General features: G+C 42.0%; 1 protein-coding gene across 1 annotated transcript in view; it reads right to left on the bottom strand.

Annotated features, from left to right (window-relative positions):
- DEPDC1B (DEP domain containing 1B) overlaps window positions 1-20,712 on the bottom strand; it is a 676,814-nt gene that overhangs the window by 580,254 nt on the left and 75,848 nt on the right. The window contains exon 2 of the mRNA XM_044063811.1: window positions 5,331-5,596. Within this exon, the coding sequence (XP_043919746.1) occupies window positions 5,331-5,596 (266 nt within the window). The remainder of the gene's footprint in view (window positions 1-5,330; window positions 5,597-20,712) is intronic.

The raw sequence follows: 20,712 nt of genomic DNA on the forward strand, positions 1-20,712 counted from the left end.
GGCCAGTAAGGAGTGATGAGAGTCAATCTGCTTCCCAACAGCTTCGCTTTCCGATTCACCTTGGATATGAGAGGAAAGGGCAGGAAAGCATAAAGGAGACCCAGGGGCCAATCATAAACAAGTTTGTCTCTCGGTGACTCCTCCGGAGGGGGGATAAGGGAAAATTAGCTGCTGCATTTGGAGCTGATCGGACTGGCGAAAAGATCACAGCAAGGCAGTCCCCATCTGCGGAAAATCTGTTCCGCTATTTCCTGCTTCAGAGACCACTCGTGAGGCATCAAGATTGCCCAGCTGAGTTTGTCTGCCATCAACTTGGTTGACCCTGGGATGCGAGTTGCCACAAGAAAGCGCTGGGAAGATATTGCCCATTTCCAAACATGAATAGCCTCTCGACAAAGGGGGTAAGATCTGGTTCCGCCTTGTTTGCTGAGATACCATACTACTGACATGTTGTCTGACTGTATTGGTATCGTCCCAAGAGGAAGAAGGTTGCGGAGTGCTTGCAACGCCAGAAGCACCGCCCTCATCTCTAGAACAATGATATGCAGGTGAGCCTCGTGATCTTGCCATGTGCCTTGGAAATTCCTGCCTAGATAATGCCCCCCCACCACCCTATCTTTGAGACATCCATAGTCAAAATAGCAATGGGTTGGCGAGGAAGGAATGGGGTGCTTGTCATTAGTTGGTTGGGTTGGATCCACCAATGGAGGTCCTTTTTGCAGGACTCTGTTAAAATGATGTGGTGGGATGGAGGCAGTTGTTGGAAGGACCACTGGGACAATAGGAGCCATTGAAGAATCAGCATGTGTAATCTGGCAAGAGGGACTAGCAATATGATTGAGGTCATGGTTCCCAAGAGTTTCAGCACAGTCTTTGCCTTTCCAGAGGGGGAGTAGCTGAAGGACTTGTATGAGGTTCTGAGCTCTTTCTGCTGGAAGACAAGCTAACATGGTGACTGTGTCTATTTCTGCACCTATAAAAGTCACAAACTGAGAGAGGGCGATAAGGCAGACTTTTCCCAATTTATAGTAATCTCCAACTGGGCACAAAGTTGGATAGTGGAATCTCTGGTTTGAAGAAGTAGATCCCTGGTGGAGGCGGTCAGGAGCCAGTCATCCAGGTACAGAAACACTTGGAATCCTAGACGTCTCAGGTGAGCTGTCACTACTGCCATACATCTGGTGAACACCCTGGGGGCTGTGGTGAGACCAAAGGGCAGAGCACGAAACTGGTAGTGACTGGCTCCCAACCGGAAGCATAGATGGCACCTCGATACTCTGTCCATTTTTATGTGGTAGTACACATCTTGGAGGTCTATTGGAGCACATCCAAGTGTCTTTCCCTAATAGAGGGAGTATAGACTGCAGTGTCACCATCCGGAACTTGTCCTTTACGGATTTGTTTAATTTGCTGAGGTCCAAGATGGGCCTCCGGTCCCCTGTACGTTTTGGCACTAAAAATAATCTGGAGTAAGTTCCGAATCCTACCTGGTCTGCGGGGACGGTTTGGATGACTCTGTTTGCGAGCAACTTGTTCACTTCTACATTTGCTTGATCCCTGTGATTGGATGGAACATCCGGGATCCTCTTGGGAAACATGAGATGGAAGAGAAAAGGGTATGGAATAACCTCTGGTGATAATTCCTTGTACCCATTTGTCTTGAGGGATGCTTAGCCAGGCTTCTGGATACAAAGAAATGTGACCCCCGACTGGCTCCAGAGAAGCACAGCCGGGCCCCCACATCAGGAGCACTGATAGGGTCGGCCTCAAAACGAATCGCAGCCTCCCTGGTTTTGCAGTCCGCCCCTGCCTCTAGGGCGACATCTGCCATTTGCTCCTCCTCCTCTGCCTCTGAAGGAAGAGTCACCCTGTGCATCCAGGAGAAACCTCTGGGACTTCTTGAACCATATTTTACCACCTCTCTGACCCTTGGAATATGGTCTAGAGGGGACGGTAAAAACGTACTCCCACGGCAGAGAGTGTTTTCCCTTCTTGCTTGCACCTGGTGAGTGAGTCTTTTACCTTGGGTCCAAACAAGGAAGAACAGTCAAAAGGGGCGTTGGTAAAGGTAGACTTGAATGGCTCCACAAAAATTACACAAGCGCATCCAGGAATGCCTCCTAAGGGAAACTCCTGAACACGCTGCCCTGCTCGGTCCATCGGCTGCATACGAAATCAGCCTCATGGAAGAGTTAACAATGGAATTCAAGGTGGACAACTGAGCAGACACCTTATCAGGGACTCCTTCAGTAGATGTACCTTGTAGAGTCTCTCCCAACTCCTTAAGGACATCTCTCTGAAGCCTTGTAAAATATGTTAGGTAGTTCAGCGATCTGAGAGTGAATGCCACTGATGAAAAGTTGCGCTTCCTGTATCTATCCATTGTTCGAGATTCCTTGTTCGGCGGATGGACAGATGAAATCTTCGCTAGTTCCTTCTTAGTGGCTGCCACCGCCACCACCATGGCATGTACAGGAATGCTCTTGGACAAAAATTCCTTCTCCTTGGGGGCTGACAAAAATGTATTAGGTCTCCTGAGGACTGGCTCCATGGCATCAGGAGTCTCCCACACTTTTCGACTAACATGGTCTAGACGTTCGCTGACAGGTGGAGACACCCAAGAGGCTGAAGGTTGAGACCTGAAAGCCTTCAGGTACACCGACTCCTAATCAAAGGGGTAACAGTGGGCCAGGCACACCTTTGCTTAAGGATCTCTAAGAGGTCTACAAAGGAAACATCAGAGGACAACTTAGGGGACACTTCTGACTCCTCGAGGTCGGTGTTGGAGGTAAGAGACTCATCCTGGGAGTCTACATGCTTCCTCTTGCATGTCCTCTTCCGAGGGGGCTCCTCAGAAGAATATTCCAGGGAGGTCACGGAAGAGTGGGAGCCACCAACCGGGGGCTCCTGAGGCTGCGGGTCTCTGCTGTCGAGAGAGGGAGTAGGTGCTGAGACAGATGTCGGTGCCCGAGGGGAAAGAGTGTCGGCACCCCTGGGTGGAGCTGATGAATGGGACAGCACACTCCGCATCATCTCGAAGGTCGACCTCTCCAGCTCTGAAGACCTCCTCGGCTCCAAGTAGACAGAGGGAGTCATCAGCTCCAGAGCCACCAGCTCCGAGACAGATGTAGGGTCAGAGCTCACCCTAGCCGACGCACCAAGAGGAAGACTCGGAACCGAAGAGGTTCAGGTCCAAGTGTCCCTGTTGGGGCCGACTGGAGAGCTTCGGCTCCTAGACACCCTGGGACAGCACCGAAGGTGTCTAAGTGGAAATCAGCTCCGAGACAACCTTGGGGGGAGCTGGAGCTGAGGGTTCCACAACCAGTGGTACCAAACACTCTTGGCTCCAAAAGCCCAGCACGGCTCGGAGGAGGAACCACAGTAGAGGAAATGGACTCAAGTGGCTCTGGGACCGACTGGGTCGGAGCCAGCAGCATTTTTGGCAAGGCAGACAACTTCAGGAGTCTCAGCACTACTCTTTCCACATCTTCTTCTGATAGGCTCGTGGAAGACAGTGTGGGAGATATGGACCTCTGTAAAATAGAGGACCTTAAAGCTGGGGAGACAGGCAATGGATCTCTGGACCGGCTCCGATGTTTGCTATCAGTAGTCGGCTTCAAAATGCATGGGACCGACACTGGAGTCCTAGTATCAACAGCCTCGATCGGAGCCGAGGAGGGAGAAGTCTTGTCTGGTTTTGAAAGTTTAGGAGGTGGTTCCGAAGCACCACATGGCACAGAGGAATGCCTCTTGGAAGGTTTAGCCTTTTCTTTTTTTAGATGTATGAGATTTGGAGGAAGACGACGAACTGGCCAAGTTTTCCTTGAAAGAAGGCTTAAGGAGACCTTTTAATATTAGTTTGTTCTTCCGCTCCTGTAAGACCCTGGCACTGAAAGAATGGCAAAACAAACATGTTTCTTGCAGATGGATGGCTCCAAGGCAATACACACAGTTACTGTGGCCATTGGTTATAGACATTTTCTGAGAGCATTTCACACATTTCTTAAACCCAAAGGGTTTATGATCTTTTGCCTCTTTAGACATGGTACAGAGAAGCAGCAAAAAATAAATAAATAAAAAAAGACACAACCCAAACACAACGAGAACCAAGTCCTCTAACTTAAACGGGTCTAGCCCTTACCCACCAACAGTTACACCAGCACGAGGACTAGGTCCTCTCAAACGGGCCTAGCCCTGGGCAGAGAAAAAAAGAGAGAAAACTAGGTCCTCTAACTTAAACGGACCTAGAAAAGAGAAGACTAAAATTCAAACTGTTTGAGAGGAATGTTACTCAAATTCAATGATGTAGAAGCAAAAGGGTCGGAAATATCAAAGAACCCTTGTCAACTAAACAGCTAAATATCCGACTAATATCTAGGCGGAAATAGTCTAATGCTAACTCACTAACACTAATAAAAACCGCACTCTAAAGAACACTGTACACGGAAAGGTTAAATTGAGCACAAACGCGCACCTTAACAGCAAGCACTAAATATTTATTAAACTTTCTGCACCAATAAGCAAAGCAATTAACAACAAAGGGCAAAACACCCGTTAAATAGAACAAAGTGGCACACAAGATACCAAAGAGAACAACAAGGCCAAGGGCCAACCGGGCCAACCAGTTCTCAACAATATTTATCTAAAGTGAAGAAAGAAAACACTTCAGCAATACTGAAACTACGATTGTTAAACAATAGCAAAAGCCATATAACTTGAAAAGTTAAACTGTAATATAGAAAATAGCAAAAATGTGTTAAATGGCCAGGAAGAAGCACATCTGAACTCGTCAACGCGGTAAACATGATCTGGGGATAATACTAGTGCACCATGGGGATACTAGAAGACTTTGAGCTTTGTAATAGGCTGAGTCGGAGCCAAGGATCGGCTCCGAACCCATGTGTAAGAATGAAGGCGAGATAGGACTACAGAATATCAATGGATAAGAATAGATAACTTACAAGATAAAGATTTAATATTTACAGAAATTTTAGCCAGTTTAGAGAAATTAAACATAGCTACTATGAACAGGAATTGCAATAAGAACTGAGAAAAAAACAAGGTTATGGCATAATCTGGTGTCTAAAAACTGTCAGTGTTTCTCCTGCAAGTGACTGTGCAGCTGTTTTGTAAGTAAAGGTATTTGTTCTCAATATATAATATAGCAATATTTGTTCTTAAACTTCTGAGGCTAGATCAAATATTGCTACATTATACATTGAGAACAATTACCTGTACTTACAAAATAACTGCAAAGTCACCTGCAAGACAAACACTGACAGTTTTAGACACCAGATTATATCAAAGTTCCAAACCTCTCTGCAACATACCTGTATAAACTGTTATTGTCCTCAAAATCTTCAGTTCCCCATCCTCCTTTAATATCTTCAATAACATGGTTTTTAAGAAATTTTTTTAAAAGTTGAACAGTCTGGGAACGGTTTACTTCAGGCCCAAAGTTGATGTTGCCTTTAAGTAGTTCATGCATCCAGTCCACAGCCTCAAACGCACAGAAACAGCTATCATAACTTCTGAAATGAATGCGATGTTTTCTTATTGGCATTCCAGCAACAAAGAGTTTCACAATCTCATTCCACTGTAAAGAAAAAGAGTCAAAGATTAATACCCCCTATTCTCATTGTCAATTTAATATGATTCTAGTAATCAGCTTTGCCTATTTCCACAAAGCTACCATAGCACATTGAACACAATGAAAATGCACAGCTAGCATAAACTAATAAATTACTGTAACTTGTGAGACTACCTTTACAGAAAAGCTGCGGACTTCTTTATAGAATGGCAAAGTATACATGACAGTAAAAGCTCAGGATCTACAATCATTAAATAATTACTATATATTCCATGCTGTGGCGACCCCTAACCGGGAAAAGCCGAAAGACACAAACAAACATATTCCATGCAATAACAAACAAGCTAAAAATTAAAAACACAATCCCCACAACTTCAACTTCTTCACATCGAGATATACAAAGTATGTTTACTAGGTCAGAGCTCCCAAAACAATCCAAGTAAACAATACTTGCCACAGGTGGATCTTCCATAAACTGAAACATTTGACAGTTAAGCTTCTAAAGACCAGTGGGTTATAAAGTCTTCAGCGCCATAACCCCATGTTGATATTTTTGAATTCCCACAATGCACACACACATACACTTGTATATATGTCTGTATATTACACATTATATACAATTAACTCCAAAGCAAGTCAATCCCTGAATTCTTCTACTGACAGGGTAAAGCTTAGTCCATAAACTTGGAAGGCACTGTGTAAAGAATCTCACATTTTTTTATTATTGATAATTTTAATACTAAATTCCCCAAGCTGGTGTTAGATCCCTCAGCGATATATTCAAGGAAAATACTTGCATATACATACAGATAAGATCAAAACATGAATATAACAGATCTTCAAAAAATGCACAAAACATGGAATTTATTTTGCATGGTACATCATTATATACAGACATATATATATATATATATATATATATATATATATATATATATATATATATATATATATATATACACACACACACACACACACACACACACACACACACACACACACACACACACACACACACACACACACACACACAATATATATATATACTTAATTAAACCGAATGAGGTCTATGAAGAACCCATAATAAATGCTTATAACACTTCAGAAGAAAAAATAAAAACTGAATAATATCAAAAAAATAACGCAGAAATAAAGAACGTACTCCACAGTGATTCATTTAGCTTTCGTCCCTTTATTCAGTATCGGAACATCTTCAGAATGGATCAAATGTCAAGTGGCAAAAAAATATAATAAACACATCAAGCTCATGAATATTTACAAATAAACAACTAAGCCAGTAGTAATAGCACTACTCAGTACCCTCATACAAATGCGTACGATAATACATAAATAAGTAAGTCATATCAAAAACTGTCAAAAGTCAGAACCTTAAATAACAGTGAATACCTCTGTACAGTAAAAGTATATGTGCATAAAAATATGTGCATGAATATATGTGAAACCAAATAATGAAATCCAATATATGAATAGAACCATTACTTATATACAACCCTAGAGCACACAAAATGAATGATTATTGAAACCACTTAAGGGCACATCTTAAATTAAGAGATTCATTCAGCCCAGGAAAAACTTCTGCCTTCAACCGTAGCTGCCATTTCAATTCCTGGAGTTGTAGCTTACAGTCACCATCACCAAAAAACACATCAATCTGTTCAAGTACCATAAACTTAAACTGTGTGAAACCATTACATAAAACACTGTTTACTGAGAGCATTAACTGGGTCTTTGTTTCTAATGGCACCACAGTGTTCTTTTATCCTGTCACTTAATTTTCGGACAGTTTTGCCTATATAAAAATTAGAACATGTAGAACAGACTGAGCAATGTACCACCATGACAGAATTGCAATCACATCTTTTATCAAACAAGACTGTAATATTAAAATGTGAAAATGTGTAAGCATCACCTTTGAGAATATATTTACAACACACACATTTTCCACATTCATGCATACCTTTAGACGAATTGTCAAGTATGACGGGTGTATTAGAACAAGTTTAGGTTCTGCTCCTATGTTTACATACAAAAGGACAAAAACCTTGAAATCCTATTTTGAAAAAAATGACAAATCATTCAGTATGACACCATACAAGATACAAGGATTGATTCTTAAATGAGTTAATTGGCTAGGCTTAAAATGGCCCACAAGGACAGTTAGGTTCATAGGTCAGTGCTAGGCTATTATTATTATTATTATTATTATTATTATTATTATTATTATAAATCAAAATAGCTTTTTCCTTTCTGGAATACTCAACAGTCTGTGAGATCATCAAGATGAACCTCCCTCCAAAAGGAAAACCTAGTGCAGCTCTTCATGAAGATATACTGTCCTTTTGGAGATAAAATGCCTGCAGCCTGCTCTGTAACAGGTTGTGACGACTCACCACTGGACCAGTAATCAAGGAGCCTCAACCCTCACCACTGGCAACAGTGGGCGACGTACACTGGGAGGTTGACAAGGTACACACAGTATTTCCAGACGCAGCTCTCTGCATCAAGTGAAATTTCCCTTAAGAGCACACAGAGACCACAGTCAGTCCGAGGTTGGTTTCTCCCCATTTCTCCAGATCCCCAGTAAGACTCCTCAATGGCACAGCTATAGAGTTGAGATGTCAGCTGATTGGCCAAGCCAAGCCCTCCAGTACCCTCTCTGTCCAACTAGTGCCTCATGTTCCTGCCCAGGTAGCTGACACACACACTCTTTGAAGTTTGGTTTATGCACACATGCACACCCCTGGGAAAGACTGGCACATGTTTACTAGCTATGCCCCCTTTAGCCCAGATTATAAGCTAGTTATCACTGCCACCAGCCAACTCCTTATCTGCTACTTTAAGGACCTTAACAAAGGGTGTCCAATCTTACTGTGTAATATTAATATTAATACAAATGGTAGCTTGACCAAGAACAAGGCTATTAGGAGTGGCCCATACAGTGTCACCAAATAGATATGCAAGTACTCTCAAAACTTAAAATATCTCCACAAAGATCAGCCACATTGAAAGGTTTAAATATATTTAGTAATAAATAATAAAATAACAAGTCCATACTAAATATATATCCATAGTGACATCAGAGTTCAAAATCACAGGAAATATTTAAAACATTGCAGGACGGCCTCAAATAAAGAAAATATCTAAACTAAGCTTTGCTATATTCCTGACTGTATCTAGGAGAATCACTATACCCTAGTTAAATTACTTAAGAGCAAGGCAGATGTGGTGATCTTCTAGGTGTTGCCAGGTCAAAGACAGAATACAGAATGCTGTGTCTCGCACACAGACTTCTTAAATTAATATTACTGCTGGGATAGCTTGCAGAATTAAATCATTTCTTGTCATCTGACTCCATCCCTGGTGAAACCCCCACTGCTGGAAGCTAGCAGTATTTAGCATCTACCTGTGAAAATACATAGACCTCAGATTTTTGTCAGATGCTGAAAGTCATAGAACAATTGCATGCCTTCACATTTCAAAACTAGTAATTATTTCACCCTAAGGACAATACAGAGAGCCCCCTGGTACAGACATTATATCTCCCACTGCACTGGAACTGAAAGTTATGGCCTAGCCATAAAGTTATTTAATTTCAGTTATTTTTCTGAAGTTAGCCAGTTTCCACTGTTAAAATATACATGTAAACAGTTACAATAGTGCATGTACATTTCTGTACTACTCCAGTATGGCACATTGCGGTTACATTTTCAGCACAAGCACTTAATAAAATATCTTTTCAACACACATCTGTACAAACCTAGTTTGATAAACACATGATATACAGTTCTATTTCAGTTGTAACACACGCATCTTATACAGATCATGTTGATATTCACAAGTGGCATATAATTATTTACAAAATACTGTGCTGGCAGTATCTCCCTTTGTCACACTGGTATTCAAAAATGAGAAAGAACATTTCAAACAAGTTGGTATCACCAGCTCCATTACTACTGCTTTAAGAATGCACAACAGTGCTCAGGAAACCAAGCTATACAGTAGATATTGGTACTCACTTAAGTGTTAAAAGCTTCAAATATCTAAAGGAGGCATACTCCTGTGTTCCATGACACTTTTTCTTTCCAAGTGGATAAGTTTATACTAATGCAGTATTAACTAACACGTTTTGCAGAAACAAATTTATGCTGTTCTTTCAAATGTATTACTTCAAACTTTGTTAAAAGCATTCTAGAACAAATGTTAATGAATATTTCATATCAAAACATAATACTGCATTTCAGCTCATGGGGCAGTCAGAATATCTAGATTTTTTTAAAGCAAGCTTCCATATCTTCATTATGAAGGACACCTCATCTATAGACCTGACAACATTCCCCATTTACCTTATCAGTAGCAGTAAGCAAGCATTGGTGAATCCATTCATCAACCTCTTCAACTTGAGTCTAGCAACTAGGTTTGTCCCACAGGAGTGGTGTGCACAGCTTTTGTGATGCTACTCTACAAGGGTGGTCCTACCACAGACCCTGGGAATTACAGACACATCAGCCTAACTAGTTTTACGATACATCCCATGGCTTTGCATACAACTTGCCTAATCAACTAGGATTTCAAAAGTTTTATCAGACTCCATCCCATGCATTGTGGCTTTGTCAAGGGTAGATCCTGACTAGTGAATACTGTGTCCTTCTTTGAAAGGGTTATTCAGGGTGCACCTGTAAGGCAGGCTGTTCACAAAGCCTACCTTGACCTCGCCAAGGCATTTAATACTACACCACATGGAAATAAAAAAACAAGTTGAAGGACCTCTAAACTGAACCTATGTGGCCAGGTCGATAGCTAACTTGCTTAAAAAATAGGGCTCACATTAAGAGTTGGGTGCGTGTTCTCCGACAGCATAACGATAACCAGTGGAGTTCAACAAGGATCTGTGCTGTAACTCTGACATTTGGCATCCGCTTTGCAGATCTCCACTTAACAAAATGAAAATCTTAGGCTAACAAAGTTTTTGGATGATTATAAACTGCAAGTTGTCATCAAGTCCTCTTCTGATATACATGCACTCCAGCAGGTGCTTACACTTATCAATAGCCGACTTACTAAAACGACATTAAAGCTCAGTGCCAAAAACTGCAACATTGCAGCATTTGGTAAGCACTTCTTAGCTCCAACTTACAACATAGATAGCACAACACTTAAAAATGAAAAGATTGTGACAGACCTGGACACTTTGGTAGATAGCGCCCTTACGTTTGACCATTATGTTGCAACAATGGTTAGGATACAGTTTTACCTTGTACAACTCGTAACAAGAAGGTATTTCTTCCAGATCAAAAGTTGCCTTCAACTTCTTGTACCCTACATTGATTAGACCCATCACTGAGTAAAATGCCCCCCTTTGGGGTATACATTACTAAACATATCAAACAACTGGAAAGACCCCAGAGGTTTGTAACTATAACGATCTTGAGCCAAAAAGATCTGAACTTTAAAGACTGGAGGCTTTATCCCTACACTCAAGTTTCACATCAACTCTTTGGGGGTGACCGGAGTCTTGTTTATAGGGTTACAAGGTATCCAGTAGTCCAAGAACTCTTACTCCTCACTAAATCAAACAGTCCAGCAAGTACTAGGGTCAAATATCTTGATCTACTTCAACGTACAAGACAAAGGGGAGGGATAGATTTGTCATGCAACACCTATCCCTTCTATGGAACAAACTTCCTCTCCAAATTAAGCAGTGTGACACAAAATCTTTCTGTAAAAACAAGCTGGACCCTTGGATGGGTTTTCATAAATTCACCCCCGTACGACTGACTTGGCCCTCCTTCAAAGAAGAGGAAAGGCCTCAGGATGTACATTGGAAATGTGGAAATGGCCTTTCAGCTCAGTTGCCTTGTTAAATACACGTTCAGAGAGTCAAAGAAAGATCACATCCTGCAGAAGCTATATAAAGAAAGACCTAACCTGTTCACGCAGGCTATCCCTCATAGGCTCTCAATATATTAAAACAGGTAGGTACACAAAAAATGAAAGTCTCTTGGGTCATAAAAATAACTAAAATCAGTGGTGCCCATAGATTACTTCAAGTAAATCATAACATATTACATCAAGTAAGTCATAAAGCATGGAACTCTCGTAAACAAAAAGGAAACTCAAAACACCATATCTCTTTCAAAACATAATAGAACAATGTAAACTAAAAATAATGGTGGCATATACCACACACAAGAACTAAATATGTTATGGCAGGACAAACCAAGAAATTACAGAAATAGCTCAGATGGATATACCAAATACCTCTACAAACTATCCATTACATGGAATTAACCTTAAAAAACCTTATGTCACCAATGACAGACACACACACACACACACACACACACACACACACACACACACACACACACACACACACACACACACACACACACACACAAAAAAAACCTAAAACAAACTCACTAGGCTGTTAACAGTTATCCAGGCTACTACCATAGCTATTTAACAGTCTCTCCTCTTTTATTTCCATGTCATCTCCCATAAACTAACATGAGAACAATTAACAAGAAAGAAAACCCAAATGCACACATTACTCTTCCAGAATTCTTAAGAGTGGTAGCTCAGTTTTTATCAGTAACTAAAAAGTTTATACCCTGGTGCTCCAACGACTGTAAGCACATCTCAACGCCTCTGTCCCTTAACAAAACTACTACAATATTATCCAAGGGCAAATACATTAAACATCTAAATAAGTATAAGTGTGGACTCCTTACTAATTTCAGCATTGTTTTAGGACAAGGTGCAATACATTTACATCTATACACACTGCAACATACAATTCACCTGGCTATGGAGAAAGGGTTACTACCAGGTACTGTATTTTAATCGTCCTCACCAGGGTCTTTTAAAGTGTAAATATCACACAGTTCTCTTTAAAAATCTAATGTTACAAATGGTTGCATCACTAATGTTGCAGTAAAAAGAGTGAACAGCAATGGGGTGGAAGATGCTGCTGACAGGCGACCCTCTTAACAAAAGGGAAGAAAAAGACTAGGTAATATCAAGAGCAATGATCCATCAAAATTCAGATATGAAATTAAAGTTGCGGTCATCGTAGGGGCATTGCAAGGATCAATATAAAGCCCCATCCTTTTCACCATTTATTTTACATTTGTTGACCAGGAAAGTCGACTGAGCAAGAGCCTGTTTCAGCCGAGGCCCGGGATGAAAAGCTCTACATCATCATAAAGTTAAAATTACAGTAGATTAAGTATAGTAAACAACATATTTAAAGACATAACATATTAAAAGTACAGTACATGACATTTTTAGAAAACATATGTTATGTGTTATGATAAACCATAATTTACAGTTCAGTTCCACCTACTACAATCACCCTTTACACCAAAGATATTGCCTTATTCAGGTTAGGACCAAAGACATCCAAAATTAAAAAGGAACTACAAAATTATACTCAAATATACCATCATGTCAGTAAAAAAACAAACCAACAAAAAATACATTTATCCTTAAACACAAAAAAAAAAAAAAAAAAAAAAAAAAAAAAAAAAAAGACAGTGGTCATGATATTTTGGGGCACTACAAATGCTAGACAGAAACAGTTAATATCCAGATTCAAATAATACAGTATCAATACAAGTAATCAGGGCTGTCAAAGGACTCTCAATTTAACTTTTACAACCCATACAGAAATCTTGGCAGATGGGGCAGAAATCATTTCTAACCAACTCACCCCAAATTCAAGACAGGCCCTAGCACAAAATGTACCAATTCTAGAACTGGAACACACCCTACCTATTGTCATACAGCACTCTACTGAGAAAGTACAGTTTTGTACCTACCATAAATGTAGATGTTCGAGTGTACACCCTGCTGCAGTCATCACACTTGGGTTATCCTGTCATCAGGCGGTCCCGCAGTCGGCCGGAATTCCAAAGTCTTGGTCCGGCGTCGGTTGCTGTCACTTCTTCCCTGACGTCAGTGCGCCAGGGGTATATATATAATGCATCCAACGCCATTTTCTTCAGTTTTTCTTGCCCCAGATGTCAGGTGCCCCCAAAAAGGTGGTCAGTAATTAGTACCAAATTAAGTAATTTTTGCACAAACACAAAATCCCTCCAGCTATAAGCAAATACATCAGGAAGGTATTGTAGAGATTTAGCCAGTTAGATCAGAGGGGCTGGAGGGAGGGTAACCTGGACTGCAGCAGGGTGTACACTCGAACATCTACATTTATGGTAGGTACAAAACTGTATTATGTTCATTGTGTTACCCTGCTGCAGTCATCACACTTGGGTAGAATCCCAAAGCTAAGGATGGGTGGAGGAGTTATAGAGTGTTAGAGGAGGCTAGAAGGCCCTGCAGAACTGCAGTGGCGAAGCCAGCTATAGTCTTAGAGTAAAGAGGTAAGTGATAGTGTTTGGTAAAGGTGTGTACTGAACTCCAAGTTGCAGCTTCCAAAATCTCCTTGGTTGGAACCCCCCTGAGGAAGCTGTTGACCTGGTAGAGTGGGGCCTAATTGTAGCAGGAACTGGTTTTCCATGATGGGTATAGCAAAAACGAATGCAATGTCCTATCCATTTGGAAATGGCTTGTTTTGATATAGCCTTCCCTTGTGAAGCTGTAGCATAGGATACAAAGAGCTGGTCAGATTTTCTGAAAGCCTTACTTTTATCCAAGTAGTAACGAAGTTGCCTGTAAATGTCCAAGGAATGTAGGAGTCTTTCTCCTTTGTTTTGTGGATTTGGGAAGAAGGTGGGTAAGTGGATGGTTTGATTTAAAGCCACACTGGAAACCACCTTAGGCATGAAGGAAGGATTAGTTCGTAGAGAAACTCTGTCTTGATGGAAAATGAGGAAAGGTTCCACTGCCATTAGTGCCTGCAGCTCTGAGACTCTTCTAGCTGAAGTTATTGCTAGCAGCAGGGCAGTCTTCCATGATAGAAACTGTAGATCTGCAGAGAAAGCTGGTTCAAAGGGAGGTAGCGTAAGTTTTTCCAGAAGAAAACTGAGGTCCCATGTTGGTGTGGGTGCTCTCCTGGGGGGCCTAATGTTTTTTGCCCCTCTGAGAAACTGCCTTAGAAGTGGATGCGAAAATAAGGGTGGATCCGTGTTGTAGTGGGCTGAAATAGCTGATGCATGGATTTTAATGGAAGAAAAGGAAAGTCCTTTGTGCAACATCTCAGTTAAATACTGTAGAATGTGAGGCATGTGAGGCTGAAGTGTGTTTTGGCCTTTAGCTTGGTTCCAGGCGCAAAACCTTTTCCATTTATCCGAATAGGCCTTCCTGGTGCTGGGCCTCCTAGCCTCCAGAATAACATCCATAACTGCTTGGGAAAGAGGAGCTGGCTGGATGCTTAGGTGATTTGCCATGCAGCCAGATTTAAGGTTTTGAGCTGGCTGTGAAGAATCTGATTCTTTTGCTGTGTAAGCAAATGGGCAATTTGTGGTAAAATCCAAGGTGGGCCCTGGGCCATATTCCTCAATAGTGGGTACCAGTGCTGGCGTGGCCAGTCTGGGGCTATGAGTATCAGTCGTGGTCTCTCCTTTCTGACTTTCAGAAGCACCTTTGTGAGGAGAGGCAATGGAGGGAAGGCATATACTGTCAGGTTTTTCCAAAATGAGAGTGCGTCCACTTTCCAAGCTTGATGGTGCAGTGTCCTTGTACAAAATGACTGGCAAACAGGTCTATGTCTGGAAGGCCCCATTTCTGAGTTATCATTGCAAATACTTGTGGATCCAGTTTCCACTCGTGGGGATCCATGATGTTTCTGCTGAGGTCGTCTGCCAAGGTGTTCTTTTTTCCTGGCAGGAATTGAGCTTGTAACTGAACTTGGTAAGCCAGAGCTGTGTTCCACAAGGTCATTGCTTGCCTGCATAGAGGGTAGGAGTGTGTACCCCCTTGTTTGTTTATGTACCACATTACTGTGGTGTTGTCCGTCCTTATTGTAAGTTGTCCTGGATGTAATAGATTCTTGAAGGCTGTCAGAGCATTCTGTACAGCTAGCATCTCTTTTTGATTGATGTGCAGATTCCTTTGGTTTGCAGTCCATATGCCTTGAACGCACTGCCCTGCCATGTGTGCCCTCCAGGCGTAGTCCGATGCATCTGTTGTCATAGTTTGCCTGGCTGGGGGCAAGGTGAAAGGCTGACCCTTGTTGAGGTGACATGCCTGTGACCACCATAGAAACTCCTGTTGTAGGCAGGGAATGAGAGATATTATTGTGTTCAAGCTGTGGCTGTGTTGAGACCATACGCTTTTTAGGTACCACTGTAATTTCCTCATATACAGCTTTGCAAATGGTGTTAGTAGTATGCAAGATGCCATGAAGCCCAAGGCCTGCAGAATTTTTCTTGCAGGTAGTTGGGTCTTTGTTGCCATTGTTTTGAAATATTGAGTCAGTTGTAGTTGTTTGTCTGGCATCAGGTAAGCCTTCTGGGCCGTTGTATTCAAGCTGGCACCCAGGAATGTCATATTTTGTGAGGGTACTAGTTTTGATTTCTTTTCGTTTACTGTGTACCCCAGACAACTTAGAAGATGTTTTACAAAAGCCAGATGTTGTAAGAGGATGTCCTTGCTTTCTGCTTGGATGAGGCAGTCGTCCAGGTATGGGTATATTTGAATTCCTCTTTGTCTGCAGTATGCAATTACTGGTGCCAGGCATTTTGTGAAGACCCTGGTCGCAGTAGATAAGCCAAAGGGCAGTGCAGAGAATTGGTAATGGGTTGAACCTGCAATGAAGTGGAGGTATCTTCTGCAACTTTGTCTGATAGGAACATGCAGGTATGCCTCCTTGAGGTCCAATGTTACTAGCCATGCTTTCTTGCCCAACATGGGAAGAAGCTGCTGTAGTGTTAGCATCTTGAATTTGGGTACTTGTAAGAAGGTGTTTAGAATTGAAAGGTCCAGAATTGGTCTCCAGGCACTGTCCTTTCTGGGAACTAGAAAGAGTCTTGAGTAAAATCCTTGGCTTTGCTCTCAAGTAGGTACCAGTTGAATGGCTCTCATGTCCATGAGAGCTGTAATTTGTTTTTGTGCCTCTGCCCATTGATTTTGTGGCAGGGTTGGCATTCCTCTTTTCATTGGCAAGGTGTGAAAATGGAATCTGTATCCTCGTGAAATTATGTCTAGGACCCATTTGTCCTTTGTGACAATGTGCCAGTTGTCTGAAAAAAAGTGTGTGTTTTCCTCCCAAGGGGGCTGTCAAGATAGTGTTGTTTGGCCAGATGAGGTGCAAGTCATTGAGTTTGCCTTCTGGTAGTCTGGGACCTGTCTTCTCCTCCCTTCTGTGTTGCAGTGCCCCTTGTCGAGGTTTGTACTGGGCTTGTGGTTGTCCTCTGCCTCTTGGACGTCTGTATTTACCCCTCTGTGGTCTGTCAGTAGCTGGAAAGGACCATTTTTTTCTTGGCCAATTTCTGCTGAAGCGAGGGGGCTGTACCTGTAGAAAATCTTTGACTGTCTGCATAGATTTTGCCTTATCCTCCATTTTCTTTAAGACTTCTTCTGCTTTAACTCCAAAAAGAACATCCTGTTGTAAGAGAGCATCTAGAAGCTTTGCTTTAACATGATCAGGCAGAGTTTGTTCCTTTAACCAAGCATGCCTATATATAACAGACCCAGTGACAGCTGCTCTGCAGGAAGCCTCCAAAGAATCAAACCCACATTGTAGAGTATGTTTGCCCACCTGTTCAGTTGCATGCAAGAGATCCTCCATTTCTTTCAATTCAGACTGCCGAGGGAGTGTGCTCATTTTTTTGTTTTAACTGAGACATTAGAAATTGCTGATATTTTAGCATGTGGAATTGGCAATTTAGTGCCCTCATAGCTAGAGTGGCTGAGGTGTAAACCTTTTTCCCCACCTGTCTAGTGCTCTGGAGTCCCTTTCAGAGGGTACAGGATTTTTTGCCATAGAAGCCTTAGCCCCTTTGGGACCCTGGGAGATGGTCTCTGGATCAGCAACAGGGCTTTTATAAAGGAATTTGTGGGAATCAGGCACTCTATAGTATCTGTCAGGTTTGGCTGGAGCAGGAGGCAAAGAATCTGGGTTCAAACTGGATTCTAAGTAAACATCATCCACAATGTCTAAAACTGGGGGGATGGCAAGTGGTCTGTGCTGGGGGAGTAAAAGAAACTCTCGGAGCCTTTTCTTTGAGTCAGAGTAGTCCTAACCTTCCCAGTGAAAATGTTCCCTCACAGTGTGTAAAGTTTCCCCAAAGGAGTAGTCTTCAGGAGGAGAAGCTGAAGGAATAGAATCCTCAGCATCAGAATCTTCATAAGGGGAGAAGGAGTAATCTTGGTCCTCAGAGGAGCCTGAGGAAATAGACATTTGTTCAGAGGAGGCATAATCTTCCTCTTGTCTAGGCCTTTTGTCGGGTGGGGGTTGGGAACCCCTGATTAAAGAGATCAAATCTTCAGCCATTTTGAGCATCTGTTTCTTAGGCATGGGGCCTTGAACTGGAGACTGAAGTGCAGTCTTTTTAGGTTTAGTAGGAGTCTTAGTTTTAGGAAACGTTTTAATGGTGAGCGTCGTCGGTCTGAAGACGCCTTCAGAAACCGAAGGTGTTTCTGCTGTACTGACATCTCTATCAGCAGTGTCGTCGGTAGGGGCTAAACAAAATGGCTGCGTCGGCCTAGTACTTTCTGACAAAAGCTCCGAAGCGGTCTCTGGTTCCAGATCTGCGGTAGTCAGGGGCTGCGTTGGAGCCTCACTGAAGACCGGTGAACCGGAGACAGGACCAGCCGAGGCCTCTGAGTCTGGCTTGGGTCTAGGCTGCCTGTCCTTATCCTTGCGTTTTTTGTGCACGCCGGTAGTCGGTTGCTCCGACGGCATAGTGTAGTTAAATTTTCTACCGAAGTAGTGTCGTACGAAGTCACAGCGTCTTTTAATAGTACGCTTATTAAACCTAGTACAAAACCGACAACCAGTGATGTCGTGGTCTGGGCCTAGGCAAGGTATGCAGTAAGAATGAAAATCCTTATGAGGTATTTGCTTCCCACAAGAAATACAATTGTTAACTTTTTCTGACATCGGTCTGAGACAAGAAAAGTTTCCCCAACGGGGTACTTAGCTTTATTGAAGACGTCGGATCTGAAATTCGACTTCGAAAATCTCAGGAGTCGGACGACCGGCACTTGCGAACTTCTTCTGCTTTTGGCACCGCGCGGCAAGAAAGACTGAAGAAAATGGCGTCGGATGCATTATATATACCCCTGGCGCACTGACATCAGGGAAGAAGCGACAGCAACAGACGCCAGACCAAGACTTTGGAATTCCGGCCGACTGCGGGACCGCCTGACGACAGGATAACTCAAGTGTGATGACTGCAGCAGGGTAACACGATGAACATCATTAATACCATACAAACTACAATAAACATACCTCTTGTTTTATAAATCTAGGACCAATAACTGAGTGCCACTACATCTCCTTGAAAAGAGCAAACAAGTATTTCAATCCCAGCAAGAGCTTATTTCCTTGTACAATATTTACATTAAAACTAGAACTACTGATTCTTACTTTAAAAAAACTAAAAGGTGGAAAAAATCCCCATACTCAATTAGAAACCAAGAAGATCTTGTCTTCACATTGCAATGACCACCAGGAGAAAAGAACTTCAGTAAAACAGTTTGAACAAACTAGAAACAGTAGTGGAAATCAAAAATTATGATAGTATGAAGTCTATGAATACTATGTCTAAGATAACAAAATTAACACAAGACAAACAAATGTTTTCCACACAAAGACAAGTTGTTGCATCATACATATAAGTGAACAGGGAACAAGAACCTATGTATTTAAAGAAATGAGCAGCTTACAGGGAGTACAACTCTTACGTTCCCTCTAGAAATTTAACTCCTAAAAGTCTCTTACATCTGATATAGATATATGAAAATAACTTTGGTATACACTGCTAAACTATAAAACTCATACAGTAACCATCTATATCTGATGAAGAGTCTAGGTTTGTTTCTGCAGAACTCAGATCAAAAATGGATTTCCCAACTGACTATTTGACCTTAAACCAGAGAAAATGACCATCTATTTCTATGCATACTTACATTTTATGTAATATTCACTTATAAGTACTCAGTTATGTGTATTAGTGAACCAATATACTACACCTAAATGTTAACAAGTACCATCAAGTATAAACAGATCATTTAACAAGAGGAAGAAACTGTTGTCCAAAATCAAGAGGGATATCACTCTGCAGAGGAAGAGTTCCCTCCTAAGCCTAAACAGGAAAATCAGAAGTCTTGTAAAGTCTTTTAAAGCAAATTACAAAACTAAAACCGCAACCCTAACCAAGGATTGTAAGGCATTCTTTAACTACGCCCGAAGTTTAAAAGGTAATGTCCAGCTATGTGCCGAAATAGTTGTAGATGGGATCACTCATACTACACCAGAAGATAATAGCCAACCTGCTAGCTAGCAGATTCACCACCTACCATATCCCAAAGCACACCCGACACCAGTCCTCTGCCTAGTATCTCTATAAAACAGGTCATTTGTGTGCTCGCCAAGGCCAAAAACACAGCCTCAATAGGACCAGGTAATATCCCATGTTGTTTACTAAACAATCTAAAACAAGAACTAACAGATCCACTTGGCCAGTTCTCAAGCTATGATTAAAGAAAAATCTATGTGCCTGGAGAATGGAGAACAGCAACAGTAATCCCAGTGCACAAAGGGGGACCATCAAGTGACCCTGGGAACTACAGACCCATAAGTCTAATCAGCCTAATCTGAGAGGCCTTGGAAAGAATTATCATGGACCTTATCAACAAGGACATAGGCAACCCCCAAACACTGGACCCAACCCACTTTGGCTTAGTTAAGGGTAGATCGTGCTTATTAAACTTGGTAGACTTCTTTGAAAATGTCACCAAAGCCACAGACAAAGGTAAGACGGTGCACACAGCCTATCTCGACCTTGCCAAGGCCTTTGACACAATTTCCCACTCTAGCATAATTGAGAAACTCTCCCAGATAGGGATCGACCCTTACTTTACTAGATGGGTAGCCAACTGGCTCGCCCGAAAGAACACACTGTCAACACCAGTGACTCCACCAGTAGACCAGTCATCAGTGGAGTACCACAGGGGGTCTGTGCTGGACCCCT

This window comes from Protopterus annectens, chromosome 2.part2 (assembly GCF_019279795.1).
Source record: "Protopterus annectens isolate FY-2018-M chromosome 2.part2, PAN1.0, whole genome shotgun sequence".
Lineage (NCBI taxonomy): Eukaryota > Metazoa > Chordata > Ceratodontiformes > Protopteridae > Protopterus > Protopterus annectens.